The sequence below is a fragment of the Alligator sinensis genome, unplaced genomic scaffold, assembly GCF_000455745.1.
Source record: "Alligator sinensis unplaced genomic scaffold, ASM45574v1 scaffold607_1, whole genome shotgun sequence".
Taxonomy (NCBI): Eukaryota; Metazoa; Chordata; order Crocodylia; family Alligatoridae; genus Alligator; species Alligator sinensis.
In genome coordinates, this window is record NW_005841935.1 from 852,300 (window position 1) to 868,653 (window position 16,354).

At 44.0% G+C, this 16,354-nt stretch overlaps 1 protein-coding gene across 1 annotated transcript; it reads right to left on the minus strand.

Moving 5' to 3' along the window:
• Nucleotides 1-526: 526 nt before the first annotated feature.
• Nucleotides 527-12,194, minus strand: DNAJA1 (DnaJ heat shock protein family (Hsp40) member A1). The gene is made up of 9 exons (XM_006019648.3): nt 12,039-12,194; nt 11,745-11,889; nt 11,201-11,378; nt 9,414-9,518; nt 8,983-9,210; nt 6,857-6,971; nt 4,159-4,274; nt 3,260-3,360; nt 527-2,729 (listed from the first exon to the last, which is right to left on the minus strand). The coding sequence occupies exons 2-9, from the start codon at nt 11,874-11,876 to the stop codon at nt 2,511-2,513; spliced, it is 1,194 nt and encodes a 397-aa protein (XP_006019710.1). The 5' UTR covers nt 11,877-11,889; nt 12,039-12,194; the 3' UTR covers nt 527-2,510.
• Between the last annotated feature and the right edge of the window lie 4,160 nt (nt 12,195-16,354).

The window sequence follows — 16,354 nt, forward strand, 5'->3', positions numbered from 1 at the left end:
ACCGTCTGAAACTCAGCTGGACTCTACTGCTCCATTCAAGTCATAGAGAAAACCTTTACCCCCCACCCCTCTACATCCTCCCAATACTATTTAAGAGTAAGACTTCATTTTGAGCTATTATGCAATCACCTCTATACACACAAAGACTTCATCCCTATGGACATGCAGCTCTTAAAGTGAATCAAAAGTATAGCCAAGCCTGAACATGGCTCAGCAATCAAGCAGGCAGTGGTTGAAACAGTCAGTGTGATATGTAAGGTGGGCATTAGGAGGATGAATTGCATGGTATCTAAAAACGCCAAGGAAGTAGCAGTGAGCTTTATGTTGGCAAAGTTGGCTAGCATGACCTTACACTCAGATCAGACAGATGAATGGTAAGTAAATAGGATAGTTAGGTTTTCACCTTAGTGAATTAATAAGCAGCATTTTGGTTTCAATGTCAAAACAAATATGAACAGGTAAGGCAGAAAGCTGTTGCCAGTATGTGGATGGGTTTAGGACTGTAGAAAGATACAGAAGCCAGAGATGTGAACAAACATAATACATTTTTGAAAAATAACGTATAGGAATGATCAATTGTAGCAAATACAGCACAAGAACAGGCCCTTGCAATTAGGCAGAAGGAAACTCATAAGAGCAGTTGTGGCAGTAGAATTTTTTTTTATTGCAGTAGCACCTGAAGACCTCAAGTACAGTTAGGCCCCTTTTACTACCAGGTGCTGTACAAACATGCAACTGCCCCTGCCCCATCAGCTAGCTCATGTATGACACTGATCTAGAAAGGGGAAGGGAAAAGAGGCAAGACACAGCTTTACCCAATACCACACAGCAGATTACTGGGGAGCTGGGACTATAACCCAACATGCCACAGGGCAATCCTAGAACTACCAGTCAGGCCAAAGTCTAGGCAATAAGAGAAGGCAGCATGCTTATGGATTAAAAGATATAGCAAAGTAAAAGGGCTACAGTGTGTTTAGGGAACCCATCCTCAAAGCTGGTGGCTAGTAAAGGAAGTTTACATTCACAAAGTAGACAAACACAGTGGATTGATTGTCTTTTAAACATTGTGAACTAAAACCTTGAAAGAAGTTGCAACTGGGGCCTGATTTGTATGCATTGAATGCCCTTCCATTCTACTAGGCGCACACAGGTTTTATTACCTCTTCTGATGGTAAGCTTAGGCTATGATTTTGATAGACATTAACTACTACTGAAGAGACAACAATCCATACCACCATTCAGTAGTCCCAAAGGAGCTTCTGAGATATGCCTGATATTCCTTCACACATAAAGAGGGACAAGTGTAATTAAAATGTAACAATGACTACAGCTAATGATCTACTGCAATATAAAAGTACATTGCAGTATAATTAATCCTGGTTAGATTTTTTTTTTTTGTAAAAGGGGAAGGGGTTAAAAGTGGAATAAATAAAATGTTCTACTACAGAACAGTCTTAGAAAAGAGCTACTGAACAGTTTTGTAATTATGTCCAAAAGGTTTTACCTATAACTAGAACATTTGTAGTCTTTCAATAATTAGATTGTAATGCGCATGGTAAAATGTGAACTTTGAAACATACTTTAAGTGGTCACCACTTGTATGTATACTACATCCCCTACATAGCACCATTTTTCTACCTCCTTCCTTCCAAGCTCCCAGTCTGCTATGTTTCCAACTTAATACATTGCCAGCAGAAGTAGATGGACTTCAGGGATGGAAGTCATGGTCAAGCTTCACATATCATGATAGTCTTTTTTAAAACTGATTTTTAAAAATGGCTTCTTCTATCCACAAATAGAGAATGACAAGGGTTAAAGTTTCTACTTGAGTAAGGAGCAAACTTGGACTGCACCCTGTACTACAGTTGCCCATGTCAAGCACAGGATTCCATACTAGGTCACATGTCATGAGAGCAGCAGGTTGGGGGCTGTATATCACCACTATGTTAAGTGGGCATGTGATGTGAATACTGACAGCAACCCTGGCAGCTGGAGATAACATAGGCTATAGTGCTGTGTAACTGCAATACAGCAAATCTCGATTCAACAAATAGCAATACAAATCCAGACATTAACAGGTTATATTGTAATTCATACAAAAACTTAAAATCTTAACATTATAAATACTTGTGCATACTTAGTTAATAGGGCATTAAGCTAAAAATACCAAAAGATCACCACTGACTTTTAAGCTAAAGCTTGTGCATTTGCACACAATTAAGATACAAGAAGTACGAGGCCTGAAATAAAGACAAGCAATCAAGGTAACAGACTTCTGGACCAAACAGGTAAGGCTGGAAAGGGATCAGCTTTATCTGAACTTGCAGCCTGGAGCTTTATACAAATTGCAAAATCATTTTGATGGTGCCAATTTTATTTAATGTTTTTAAAAACACAACTATGGTTGAGTATTACAACAAAAACAATAGCAGGTAGTGACGCAAAGTAGTCCTTCACTCATCCACTAATGCATACAAAACAAGCATCACAACAGATATTCACTGGCCAGTTTAAGATGTCTGACACTGAACACCACCTCTGGGATGATGCTCATCATCTTCATAGGCTTCTCCATTATAGTGGTGTCTTCTTTCTTGAGCTGGGTCAAAGTCCACCAGATCTACTTGCTCCATTTCTTCAGTCTCTTCCACCTCCTGCCTTGCAGGCAGCAGCTTTTCCAAAAGAGACAATTTATCAGAAGAAAGAAAACCACTATCTGGGAAGTTTACCTGGGGGAAGGGAAGAGGAAAAGAAATAGATCAGTAAGAGCTGCCATTACTCCATTTTGCTAGGTGACAGATTTTCTCCACTATTACTAGGGCAGGCTTACTCCTACAGAACAATCACCCTGCAACACACAGAGGACTCCTACTCTCCCTAGTGCTGAGATCCCCAATGATGAAGCAGGCAAATTCAAGCAGGCATGTAAAGTGGTTTTACTTCTCATCTAACCAGATATGCTCCACAGCTTAAACTACAGGCATTTTCAATTAAGTAGTCTTACATTTTTTTAATTTTTTTTGGTCTTCCTTTGAAGGCCTTCTTCCACAGCAAATGAAGTATGAAGTACTTGGGTAGTTTCATGTGTCAGCTTTACTCTAAACCACATCATCCTACATTGGTTTCAACAGTGCTTTGCAGAACAGAGAGAAATGAGCAAAATAAACTCTGAATGCCTCAAATCTTCTTAACTACTTCACAGGAGTCAGATTCCCAATATGTTCAGTACTTAAATACATTAATCTGATGCATCTTTTACCTTGAACTCAATGATCAAACGCCCCTTTTCATATGGTCTGCGATAAATGGGCATGCCCTCATTCAGCACACATTTAACATCTCCATGCTTCACAACCTGGCCTAAAAAAACCGCAAAGAAAACAAAACCCCAAACACAGGATAAGCTGTTATTTGGCAGGCAGAGACAAGGGAGAAAAGTTAAGAGTAAAGCAAAGAACTAAAAAATAATAATACAACATATGAAAATGATTTTAAAATGTCTAGTTTTAAAAATCTTGCAAGTCACATGTAGGAGTCTGCACACCTAAACTCCACTGTTCCCCTTCCACAACTATGCAGGTTTTTCTTTGTTGTCCATAACCTGTACCGAGATGGCATATAAAGATTTGTTCCCTCTTAAGGCTAAAATGTCTCTCAAGTAGCAGCTGCAGCTTGCCTCAACTCAGAAGCAATGAGTGATTACATTCTCTAGGTCTGTTCATACATCTTGAAGCCTACTTATGCAGATACGCACTCTAATTGGACACCCATTTGTGAATTTTGAGAGCATCTTCCTGGGAGCCAGAACCTTCATGAAATTCCTATAAGAATGTAGTGCATTTAGGAAAAATATTGTTTATTTACTAGGGAAATCTCTTACAGCAATTTGGCTGAATTGGACCACAAGTTCAAGTTACTTTAAATTGACAAGGTTGCTAGCTTCAGGCCAGAAAACTTGAAACAACTTTCCCATCATTTTAGGCTTTGAACCAGATTTATATTCCATCAGCTCCAATTAAGTTGCACTTAACACTTTAGACTATAAATGGACTAACTGAACTAAAAGTCTAATGCAAGCAGCTTAACAGCTCTTCAGACATCTGCTAGATGCACTGATACTTAGTGGAAAAGAATCAGTTTAGAAAGCAACACACTTACCAGGATGAGAGGTAATAATTATATTTCTATTATCCAGCGTTGTGATAGGTTTCTGAAAGCCACATAGTGCCTCAACTAGTTGTATGTCCATGCACATGACTAGGTCCTCACCTCGTCTACATTTGAACAAGTAAAAAACGCCACTCAGTACAGTATTCAGTAAAAATTGGGAATAGTATGCAAAGAGACTAGAGATTCATTATACCTTTGGATTTGAGAAAGTAATGAAGATGCTGTAGAACTGGGTTCAAAGGAGCTAAATTAGAGGGCAAGCCTTGATGACTAAAGAGGGAGCAAGAGGGGTTAGAACAAAGTCAGCCATATAGGAGCTGAGGCACTCTACTATGGAGGAGATGTGGATTTTGGATTATTTTTGTTTAATTAAAAAGGTACTAAAATTAATCTGGAATCTCAAGATGTGGGAAGGCAGGGCAAGGGGTGAGGGGAGGAAATAGAACCACTTCAAGTATAGAACCCCATCCTCCTGCATGGGAAGTCTCAACAAGGACAGCAGAATAAGGTGAATCTGTAAGAAACTGAACAATGCCAATTAAAAAGAAAGTCCATTCTTGGCTACAAAGCTGAAGTACAAGTCAGGATTTTTAGATGCAACTGAGAACTGCTGTTAAGTCAGTAAGCATTAGACCTGTTATGATGAATTGGAGGAGTGGAAGGCAGGGTAGGAAGTCAATTAAAACAATGGTACAGGTATGGGCATTCGGGTCAGGGAGATCAAGATCTCCATCGCAGTGTTTTACAAGAACAGACCAGTAGTTCTCAGCCAGTTAGGCTCTAAGCACCCTTTGGTTAGAAACTCAAAAGGCACCCCTCAAAAATGCCAGCTTTTAGCGCTCACTCATTTTCTTGATGGGGGAAGAAGAGAAGAGGAAGGAGAACTGCTTTTTTTGTTGCAAAGAATTCAGAAATACCAACACATCAAAATGTTATTTGAGATGTCTGGTTTTAAAATCTTGTAAGTTGCACATAGGTGTCTGCACACCTAAAACAAACAGTGCTAATATTGCACAGGGCGCATAAAAGGATCTCATGGCGCCCCAGTTGAGATTTACTGGAAAAAGAAATGCATGGGAGTTGCAAAGATTTTATGATGCTTAGTCATAAAATTAGGTATCACATTTTATTTCCCCAGTATTTAAGAAAAATTAAACCACCATGAGCACGTTTGACTTCACTAGCATTTCAGGTTTTAACAGCCTTGAATTAGAACTGAAGACAAAAAAAAAAAAAAAAAAAGGGGAAAACAAAAAAAATACAATTTTTTTTTTTTAAACAGATAGAGGCTCCAAAATGGTCGGATAAGGAATCTTAGAAATTGGTGAGATTTGTAACAAAGATTATGTCATTTAGATTCCAGTTAACAATACCACATTTGTTAACTTCGAAACTATGATTAGTAGATTTGTAGCATCATAAGGAGTAGCTGTAGGGAAAAATGACTGGCTGCAGAAGCTGGAAGATTACCAATACAGCTTTAAAAGAATTTGTCTTAAAACTTACTAAACATTTTAATAAACTGTGCTATAGAACTGGAGTAAGCTGATGAAATTTGATGACAGCAGAGTAGAAAAACGTTCTGGGTATTTGCACATCCTCAGGGCTTCACGATAACCCTTCAAAATCTACTGGGGTGATAGCAAAGAGTAGTTCAGCATCTTAACAGATTTTCTAGAAGTCCGCCATTATGGACTGTACATGGAAAAGAGCAGTACAAATCTATTGTACTGATCAGTAGTACTGATCTTGGTGGATTACTGTTACCACCAATAAGCCATTATATGAAAGGTGTATGCCAAGCAGGATCTGGTACCAATAACAGATCCTAACAAGTTTGCTAGTACTGTTACTAACACAATTCTGGCACTGGCCTTGGTAAGAGTGCTGTTCTTAATAAATTCACATTTTATTACTAAATCACTGATAAAGGATTATTTATGGTACTGTGATTCAGTTCCAAAATCAACTCATTTCCATTAGGAACTGACAGATCTGGACACCGAGTGGCTCATGTGCCAAGAAATACGAGGGGGAGCCCTCAGAGACTGGGTCCCTAGAATGAATAGTACAAGTATTCACAACATTTCCAAATTTTATTGGTGTCAAGCTTGCATTGGAATTCTAACTGACAGTTAAAGAGAAAAAAAAAAAAAACAGAAAAAAAAAACAAAACTCAGAGGTGACTAGATCTGCCGTTAATTCTCACTCAGGTGAGAATTAAAAAAAAGAAAAGCCAGACACTTACTGGTGACAAAAGTTACAAATCTCATTTGTACAAAACATCTTAAGCTTTACCAATAGGGACCCCACTTAAGAACTGGAGTTTAGTCTGTTTCAGGGGGACAAGTAACAAAGCCAGAGTGCAGTGGCCTGGCCTAAAAAGATGAAGGATTAGAGCTAGCATCTACAAGCACTTTGAGAGAAGAAAAAAAAAAATCTTACATCTGCTAAGCACCAAAAATACTGACCATTTTAAGATTAAGTGCACAAATATTCCTGCATATATGCAGTGAATCTATACACTAACCAAATACTTGGCTTAGTGCAAACTAGCTTATAACAAACACCAGGAAAACAGAATTAAGTGCTGTTCAGTTTCAGAAATTAATAAACTGAATCATAATCTGTGAAGTTTTTGGAGAAGGTTCTCAGAGTGTAAAAGGAAGATGTATGAAGTTTTTACCTTGTAAATGTAGGGTGGTCTTTTTGATCCAAAACAATAATGATATCACCTGGTTCCAATCCTGGCTCTTGGTCCCCTTCACCATGGAATGTTATTTTCTGACCATCCTTCATTCCTATTACAAAAGGACTAAATTAAGACAAAAAGCTACAAAATAAACATATCACTTCAGCAGATACCATCTTGCGTAAGAAAGAAAGCTCCTAAACAGGTTCTTGTATTACACAATTCTCAGTCTATACATAACCAATCAACCATCTCCATAGCCATGTTTGATCTAACACCAGGCATGGGCAAAATGCAGCCCATGGGCTGGATGTGGCCTGCCAAGCCACAGTCTCCAGCCTGCAGGGCCTCTAAAAAATTTTTATAAAATTAATATTAATCTGCCCTTAGCTGCCCATCATGCAGCCTACAATAGCTTACCAAAACTCAGTAAGCAGCCCTCCACCCAAAATAATTGCCCGACCAGGGGTTGTGATATTTAGCAGCAGGGGAGCAGTGGAAGTTCCACACACCTGGATCTAGCCAGCACCCCCTTCCCACCCACCCCCAGAATCTACCCCCAACCCATTCAGAGCAGCCTGGCTGCTCCGTGCCTTAACCACCATCCCTGCATATCCAGATGAGGGTCTCAAGGTCAAACCACTCCCCCACCCCCACACTCATCAGGCCCAGGCCATCACCCCCCTCCCCCACCTCCATGACTGCTAACCACTTCCCCTTATATGAAAGGCAGCCATTACATCACCCCAAATCAGTCATGCCATGAGGAAAATCCTCATTTTTTTCCAATCTCCTATACATTCTAGTTCTTTTCAGTTATTTAAAAGTGGGTAGCATATTCTCTAACTAAAAACTGAGAGCCAAAAACAGCCCATGGTCAATTAGTGAACCCTAGAACAGGGGTTTTAAACCTTTTAATAAGTGTACCCCCAGCAGCTAGACAAGGAGCAGGGAGGGTGGGGGCATGCAGCTGGGTGCAGAGCAGCGGCAGCTGCCACATGCTGGGGGGGGGATGGGGGGGCTTGCATCTGGCCAGCACCTGTGCAGCTCATGGAGGGGTACAGCTGCCCCCCTACTCCTGGGAGGCAGCAGCACGGGGTGGTGGGTGGCAGCACTGTCCCCACTTACTTGCATGTACCACCAAGGCTATGCATCATACTTCCAGTTGATAACCCCTGCCCCAGAACCATTACACTAAACCCTCATAATAGTTTTACTATTTTTCCTGCCTTAAAAGTACTTTATAAAGATTTAAGCAGAAATGTAGCAGGCAGCTACTGATAAGGGCAAGATGCTTCGACCAGTTGCTGGTGCAGTGTTTGTCAAACTCATTAAGTATCCGACAACCCAACGTTCTTGCACCGCTGCACCATCTTTGGTCATCTCTTCAGAAATAAAAGCTTTTTTTGCATCTGTTATTCAATACAGTATTATTTCCCCTACCACGTAAGAGCTGCTTATAAATGCCTAAAGTTCATTATACATTTGCCAGATACTGTTCAAGAAATATATGGAGGTCAGTGTAGCACCTGGAGCATGTATGTCAGGGTGGCTTAACAAATTGAGTTCTAAGCACAGTGGGCTTAGGACTACTTTTACACTCCATTACTGTAGCAGACCTGGTTCCTCTTCACACTGAAACACAGCAGAAGTGATCGGGATCTGCAGTCCCAAGGACTAGATGACCAACCTCTGAACAAACAGGTTAGATCAGAAAAACAAAGCAAAGAATGTCTGTTTGATGGCTAGGTAACAGAGTCAGCATTGACTCACCAGCCTGTTCTTGTGTGTCAATTTTTCCTGAACCTGACATTTGCTTGTTTAGCAGTCAATACATAAAACAGTAATATTACAGGTTGTGAAATTAATGCCCATGTACAAGTCAGTGCAAATTAATATACACTAGCCATCAACTTTGTTTATTAAGAGCCAAGACCTACACTTGAGACTGTAGAACCTGTTTACCACTCTAAACAGCAAAGCTGCGTACCACATTATTGCTGTGCAATAGATTAATGCCAACACTGGGCTCCTTTGAAAGACATGTTTGAAGCTTTAATGAATTTCAACTTCCATCAGTTGTGCAAGGTTAATCAAAAGAGTATATTCAAAAGACTTACCCTTATCAATATGAACTTCTAAAATCTTCTTCTCCCGAACAATCTTCCTTCCAGTGCAACTTTTACACCTGTCCTTTGGACTGATACGCTCCCCATGGCCCTGACACTCCATACAGACCGACTGGATTTGCTGAACCATTCCTGGTCCTATCTGGTGAATTCTTATTTGCATGCCTGTACCTCTGCAGTTGGGACAGCATTCCACTGCACCCTTCTTACCACCTCGACCTGATAACAAGACAGCAGAATGAAAGGATTTGACAACTGAAATGAAATCCAAATAAAACACATCAAAAGTACACTTATTTAGTTTATTGAAAACAACTGCTTTCACCTAAACATATTTTTTGTTTATCTTTACAAAAAATTGAGTTAGTGGAATTCAGTTAACAAGTTCCCTGGAGTTCTAGACTGTAGTACAGAAAGCTTACCTTCACATTTGTCACAAATCACATTCTTTTGCAGAGCCAGTTTTCTTGTTGCCCCATTGTACAAGTCTTCTAAACTTACTGACAACTGATGAACAACATTTTTACCTGTAAAGAACACACTCATTATTCCAGACTCTGTAATTCCATGCTAATCAGATTTTGTTCTCTTATTTCTCAACTGAAATCGACTAAGACCCAATTCTTCAGAACATAGCACATTTACTAAAGGGAAATACTTTAACACAAGCCAACTGCCCATCAGGAATGACAGGGGTCAGGGTGTAGGGACAGAGCAGGCAGGGTGAGGGATAGGAGGGGAGGGAGGAAGCTTGCTCCACCATCTCCTTGGCCAGCATCCCATGCCGCCTCCAGGGAACAAGGCTCCATCTCTGCCATCATGGCAGCACTCTGCCATGCACTGCCTCCTGTCTGGAACACCCTTGGAGCACTCTGATTGGTTGTTTCCCTCAGCACTGTGATTGGTTGTCTCAGCAGCCAGTCAAGAGTGCAGATACAGCATTACAGAAAGACTAAGGTTTTTATTATATTAGAATACATAAAAAAGCAAGCAAGCATAGGACTCATAACATAGCACTATTAAAGTACTAACAAGAAAGATAATGGACCTATGCTAACATTTCCCCCCACCATTCAACATGGCTGAGAAAAAGCAGCAACTTCTTACTTCATGTAACATGAAATTTGGAGTCTATGGCTGTACTGTTTTTTGTACTAGTCTCACTGTGGTGCATGTGTGCGCGCGCGCGCACACACACACACACGTAAGTAAGGAAGAATTATATAAAGATGTGTTCTAGTTAAACAACATTAATCTGTTAAATCACTTAAAAAAGCTTAGGTTAAATTAAGAACTAGACAATTTAGTGCATTATAAATATGATGAAATAACCACCTCAAACTATGACTTCCAAACCTCTAAATACTGGAAGCTCTAAGGGAAGAGGGACCGGAGACAGATCAGTCCAAGAGGCCCTACATAAGTTTTTTCTTGCTACTCTGCTACAAAACAAGGATACCATCCTAGATCAGTGGTGCTCTATATTCTAGTCCTGCCAGCTGGATCCTATGCAGGGAATCAGTCCCTAGGCTAGGTCCAAAGGAGGGTCAGGCTGCAGTTATGCCAGCCCAGCCCCACACACTCGATCTAGTGCATGGGGGCACGTCACCCGACCTGCAGGGCACTCCACAGGTTTAGGACTAGAAGTTGGCAGTATGGCAGCTGTGGCAGTATTAAAGTGCTGTAACTTAATCCAGAGCAGCAGCAATTAATGTTTCCCCTCCCTCCCTATAAAACTTTCAGGCCTCCAGGGAGCCCCATGGACTGCAAGACATGCCCCACCACCCAAGCTGGAGGTTGAGCACTACTGCCTTAGACAGACCCGTTCCGACCCAGAAGAGTATTTATGTTCTTTAGAAAAATTTGGCACATGCAGTTAGCTTAATCTTCAAACCTCAAGTTTTAGACAATGACACCACTGATGTCTTGTGACACCTACCTATTACTATTCATACGAAGTTAATATTATAACTCACTATACACTAAATATTCAGAAAATAAGCTTTAGATTACTGTGATAATTTTCTTGTTTTCAAGCACCAGCATAGGAAAACTGGCACCATTTAGTTTATAAAAAGTGTAGCTACTCCATCTTTGTCTTTTCTTGAACTCTAACAGAAGCAAGTATGATCTCTCTCAACTGTATTCAGGGAGGGTCCGGTATATGCTCGACTGCCAGTGTACCCAACGTGATAAAAAGGTTGCATACCTCGCCTCTCTCTTTGCATTCTTCCACCTCCTCCAAAGAACATGTCAAATATATCCATGGGGGACCCAAAGCTACAGCCAGAACCACCCTCTTTAATGGCCTGCTCGCCTCCTTTGTCATACAAGTCTCTTTTCTTGGGATCGGAAAGAACTTCATATGCTTGAGAAATCTGTTTGAACTGCAACAGAAACCAGCACTTTAACTAAATCCACAAGGAGATATGACAAAACCAGACATCCCCCCCCACATCCCTTTAACGCCAACAATTATTAGCTTTAAAACAGCAGCCCATTTGGAGCTGGTGAATGAACTTCAACCGAGCCAGCTTTTACAGGGGAACTTTCCCCAGCCCCGTTCCTGCTGCGCTCAGGCACAGCCACAACCAGAAACCCAAGCTGGGAAGAGGCCTGGTGCTTCCGCAGCATTCCTGGATCAGGGACCGGAGCAAGAGCACCCACAGGGAAGCCCCGCAGGAACCTCTCATAAAGAGAAAGTGGGAAGAGAAGAGAGGTGAGGCTCCCACCCCTCCCCCCCACACCGCTACCTTCTCGCCCTCGTTGGGGTTTTTGTCGGGGTGGTACTTCAGCGCCAGCTTGCGGTAGGCCTTCTTCAGCTCCTCCTGGGACGCGCTGGGCTTCACTCCGAGCACATCGTAGTACGTCGTTTCTTTCACCATCGTGAACGGCGACCTGCGCGAGCCGCCTCCGTCAGCCGCGCAGCACCTCCCGCGCCGCCCCGCCCCTGTCCCAGCGACCCCGGGGTCAAAGGGCCGGCAGCGCCGCGTGGGCCCCAAGGCTGCGCCCCCCAACCCCAACCCGGAGCGGCAGCGGATCCCTACCTGGCTGGCTGGCTCCGGCGGCTCTCGCGGCCTCCCGACTTTTCTGGAAAGTTCTAAGCGGGGCTCGGCATCCGGAGCCTTTTGTAGCCGGGGAGGCCCCGCCCCGGAAGCTTCGTCCCCTCGTTGCCGGGTAGCTGGGGGCCGGAGGGGGCGGAGCGCGGGAGCGGGAGCCAATGGCAGCCTCTGACCTCGCTTCACCCCGCCGACTCGGGCCGCCCGGCTACAGCCCCCAGCGTGCGCTGCGGCCGCTTGGCGGACTACGACTCCCAGCGGGCGCCGCGGCCGAGTGGGGTGGGGGGGTGCATGCTGGGAGTTTTGCCGCCCCGCGCCGCGGGTTGTGTGATGTATTTCCTGGTTTAACCTTGTTTCCAAACGAAGCACCTGAAACACGGGCGGGGCGATGCAGAAATGAGGCAAAATGCCAGAGTTGCAAGTTTCAAGGCGCCACCGCTCTCGGGCTGGCGGTAGAAGCGCTCCATGCAAGGAAACTTGGGATGCCGCCCTGCACAGACGTGCGTTAGCAGGGCCGTGACTTTATGCGGGACCGGTACGTTTTGTACCTCGTTAGGGGAGAAAAACCCCGCAGATACACCTGCTGGGCGGTGGCTAACATAGCTCCCCGGGGAGCCTTTGTGTGCACCAAGCACTCCTGAGGAAAGAAAGGCCGGATTTCCGGGGCTCAGTTAGTTCAATCACAGACTTCCTTTTGCTATCGTTGCACAACCTGCCCGCTCGGTTTGAAAGATGGCAAATGAGCCCCCCCCCCCAACACTGAGCGGAGGAATAGTTCAAGGTGAGCCTAGTTCCATTGGAAAACACGGTGGGGGTTCACCACTGTAGGTAAACACCATAAGAACAGAAATGCGAAACCGATTGCGATTGCCCTAAGGTGAGTGACATGCGTACAAGTAAAGATAAAACATTGTAGATTATGACAGATTTTATTTTAGCTGGATGCCGTTATGGCTTTGTAATCTGAAGTAGTTTGATATTCCCAGCATTTATTTTCTTCCTAAAAGAAGGGCCATCCAGAAGATAATGTATATGTAAATAAACAGCCTTCCAGAATTGAGGGCTGGGAGAGGCCCAAAGCCTAGCTATTACAAAGTAGGACCCCAAAACAGAGATTCTTAATACCCAATTCAGCAGCAGATTGTGCGCCCTCATGTGGAGACAGCTGAAATAAAGCGGGCTCAGTAGCTAGTAAAAATGGTTGAGCACCTTGCAGGAGCACATCTGGTACAAGTATATATGCTGAATGCATATTGGACTGCTTTTTAGCCCTCCCTGCTGTCTTTGGGTCGACAGGACTGAAATAGGTGATTTCTCACTTCTGTTCAGTAAGCTTTGTGAAGCGAATCAGTGGTCTCTTGTCATTTCTAGAGCATAGATATTCTGCTTGTAGAAATCTGGATGTGGAAGGACAGGCGCCATATTTCCTCTGCTTTTGCACAATGCTGAGCATAATTAAATGCTCAAACGATAATTGCTGTGACTGTCAACAAGAATGCCTGAGAGGCTGAAGGTAGACGTTTGCACACATTCCTATAGCACCATTTCCTGTTTTCATCTTGCCTTCAGTATCAGAAACTGAATTTTAGAAAGTCCGTCCCTGTTGGATCGTGCAGCTTGATTATCTCTCTCATTCTCTGCTGCCCCCCTGCCTTTTTTTTTTTTACTCAACACACATTTCAGAGTGCTTGAGGGATGTCCCATTATCCTGCTGTGTATCTGAATCATCTTCTATTTTCCTCTTCTCACTGAGATCTCTACAGCTTGCTCCACCCTGGGAAAATCCATTCCTATGCTTGCTTCACCTGTCGCAACCCAGTAATACTTGTCATTTTCCTCCAGCTCTTTCCTACTGCTCCATTTTCCCACTGTTCCTGCTGTCTTCCTCTACCAGCCCTTGGCAGGACTTCTTGTCCTTCAGGTGAGGATGCTGGCAAGGGCATGAAGGGAGACTAGCAAAAGGGAGGGCAGATTGTGGGACAGTTGAGAGAACAATAGAAAAAATGTGCTCCTTGTCATGAGCCTTATTTAAGGGGTCTGTATGCTGTGTTCTGGTGGGAGGACTTTATGTAATAAAATGGCCACGAGTGTCTACGGGCATGTGTAGATGAAACAGGGATTAATGTTGAGCGCACCTGAAAATTTTAACCCAGCTTTGTTTTGGTGCGGTGCGTTTGTGTTTGCACAACATGGCACTTTTGAGTGACTTAAGTCTCCTGTGTCATTGCCTGCAGATTTCAGTAGGGGGAGGTCAAATACCAATATACCCCCACCCCCAATGTCTTTCCTAATGTATTACAGCAGGAGGCACATGTAAGCCCGCTTCCTCTGTCCCTGCCCCTGGCCTCTCACTGGGAGTCTCCCCTGGGCACGGTCACCCCAAAAACCTTGTTACTTGCATCCACCTATGCTCGGTCGGTCGGTCTAGTCTCTCTCCATCAGTATGCGACCCCAAAGACCCCCATCACAATCCCCATTCCAAAAATAAGCCATGTGAATCCTCCCATCCTGTTCCTTTCCCTTCCCATCCCACCATGTTACAAATACATGTGCTTTTTCTTTTATTTACTTTATAGCTGCTATAATACCACCAAATGTTCAGGGTTCAGAGTAGTGGGTGGGTGGGTGTTTGTTGCTGCCTGATTGACTGGCAATTGCTGTCGATGATGTTGGTGGTGGCAGTGAGCAGGCGAGCTCTTCTGTGGTTTATTGTTGTTGTTGTTGTGGTGTTTTTGGACTACATTTCCCAGCATCCCGAGCTCACTGATCTTCATGCAGTTTTCAGTGGGGGCTCCCATTGAAACCTTCCCGTTCCCTGCCCAGTACCACTGTCAGTCTGTTTGTGTAGTGCATCACACGGCTTTTGGGGGTGTGTTATGAAATGTTTTATAAATGTTTTTGAAAATGTGGGTTGCTGTTCAGCTTTGTCCCCCACCCGCCTAGCCCACCAAAAGCTATAGTTAACCTTCTTGCCCACATGGTGGGGGGGGGCTTTTTCAGATGTAGGTGATAGTGTGTAATGCCCCCCCCAACCACTTACAGGCTGGAAGCAGCAAACCCCTAGCCCAGTCCACATTTCCTACCCCTTCCCCTGACCGTCCTCCCCTCTACCCCCCACATCCGCAACACCGCACGCCCTTGTCTACAGACACAGATTTAAAGTGTAAATCAATTTATTTTAACATAACCAAGAGAAAGAACAAAGTGCTCTTAGGTGTTGTTGTCAGTAATATATCCCGCCAGACAATCATGCACAAGGGCCACCCGACCAGCCTCTCCTTGAGGATTTCTCCTCGGTCCCTGTGCTGCTGCAGCCTGGACACGTCTCTGTTGTCTGGCCACTGCCTGTTGCACTGCTTCTTCCCGCAACTCCTTGAAAATCTCCATGGCTCTCACAGATACTGTGTAGCATGCAGACTGCCACTACAAAGGCCATGATATTTTCTGGCTCCATTTCAAGCTGGCACATAAGCGCCCTCCGTCGTCCTTTCAGTCAGCCAAACGCACATTGCACAGCCATCCTGCAACTGCTCAGGTGGTAGTTAAAAATCAGCTTCTGCATATCGGTGACATTCCCTCCATAAGGCTTCATGAGCCAGGGCTTTAGGGAGTAGGCAGCATCTGCTAATATAACCGGGGAACAGCAACACCACGGATCACTGTCTCCTACACGCCAGGTGCGTAGTGTCCTTTCTCCACGAGGCCAGGAAGAGGGGAGTTTCTGAACAAACATACATCATGCGCGCTGCCAGCCCACCCAGTATAAATGTTTGTGAGCCAGCCCTGGTGGTTCACCACGGCTTGCAGGATCATGGAGGCATATCCTTTCCTGTTTGTGAAATCCCTCCCCCTCCCCACAGGGCACAGCACTGGGATGTGAAAAGCCCTCATGCAGTTAGGGAATCCCTTGTCATTGAACCCATCTGTGAATTGCTGCAGGTTCACCAGGTGGATAATTTTGTTTGAAGCGATCTCCTTTAGCAGCTGGCATACCTCACAAGTTGCCAACCTGACCATGCAAGCAGCCATGCCAAGCTGGTTCGCAACGTTCAACAAGGAGAAATGCAAAGTGTTGCACCTAGGGAGGAAAAATGTCCAGCACACCTACAGCCTAGGGAATGACCTGCTGGGTGGCACGGAAGTGGAAAGGGATCTTGGAGTCCTAGTGGACTCCAAGATGAACATGAGTCGGCAGCGTGACGAAGCCATCAGAAAAGCCAATGGCACTTTAGCGTGCATCAGCAGATGCATGACGAACAGGTCCAAGGAGGTGATACTTCCCCTCTATCGGGCACTGGTCAGAC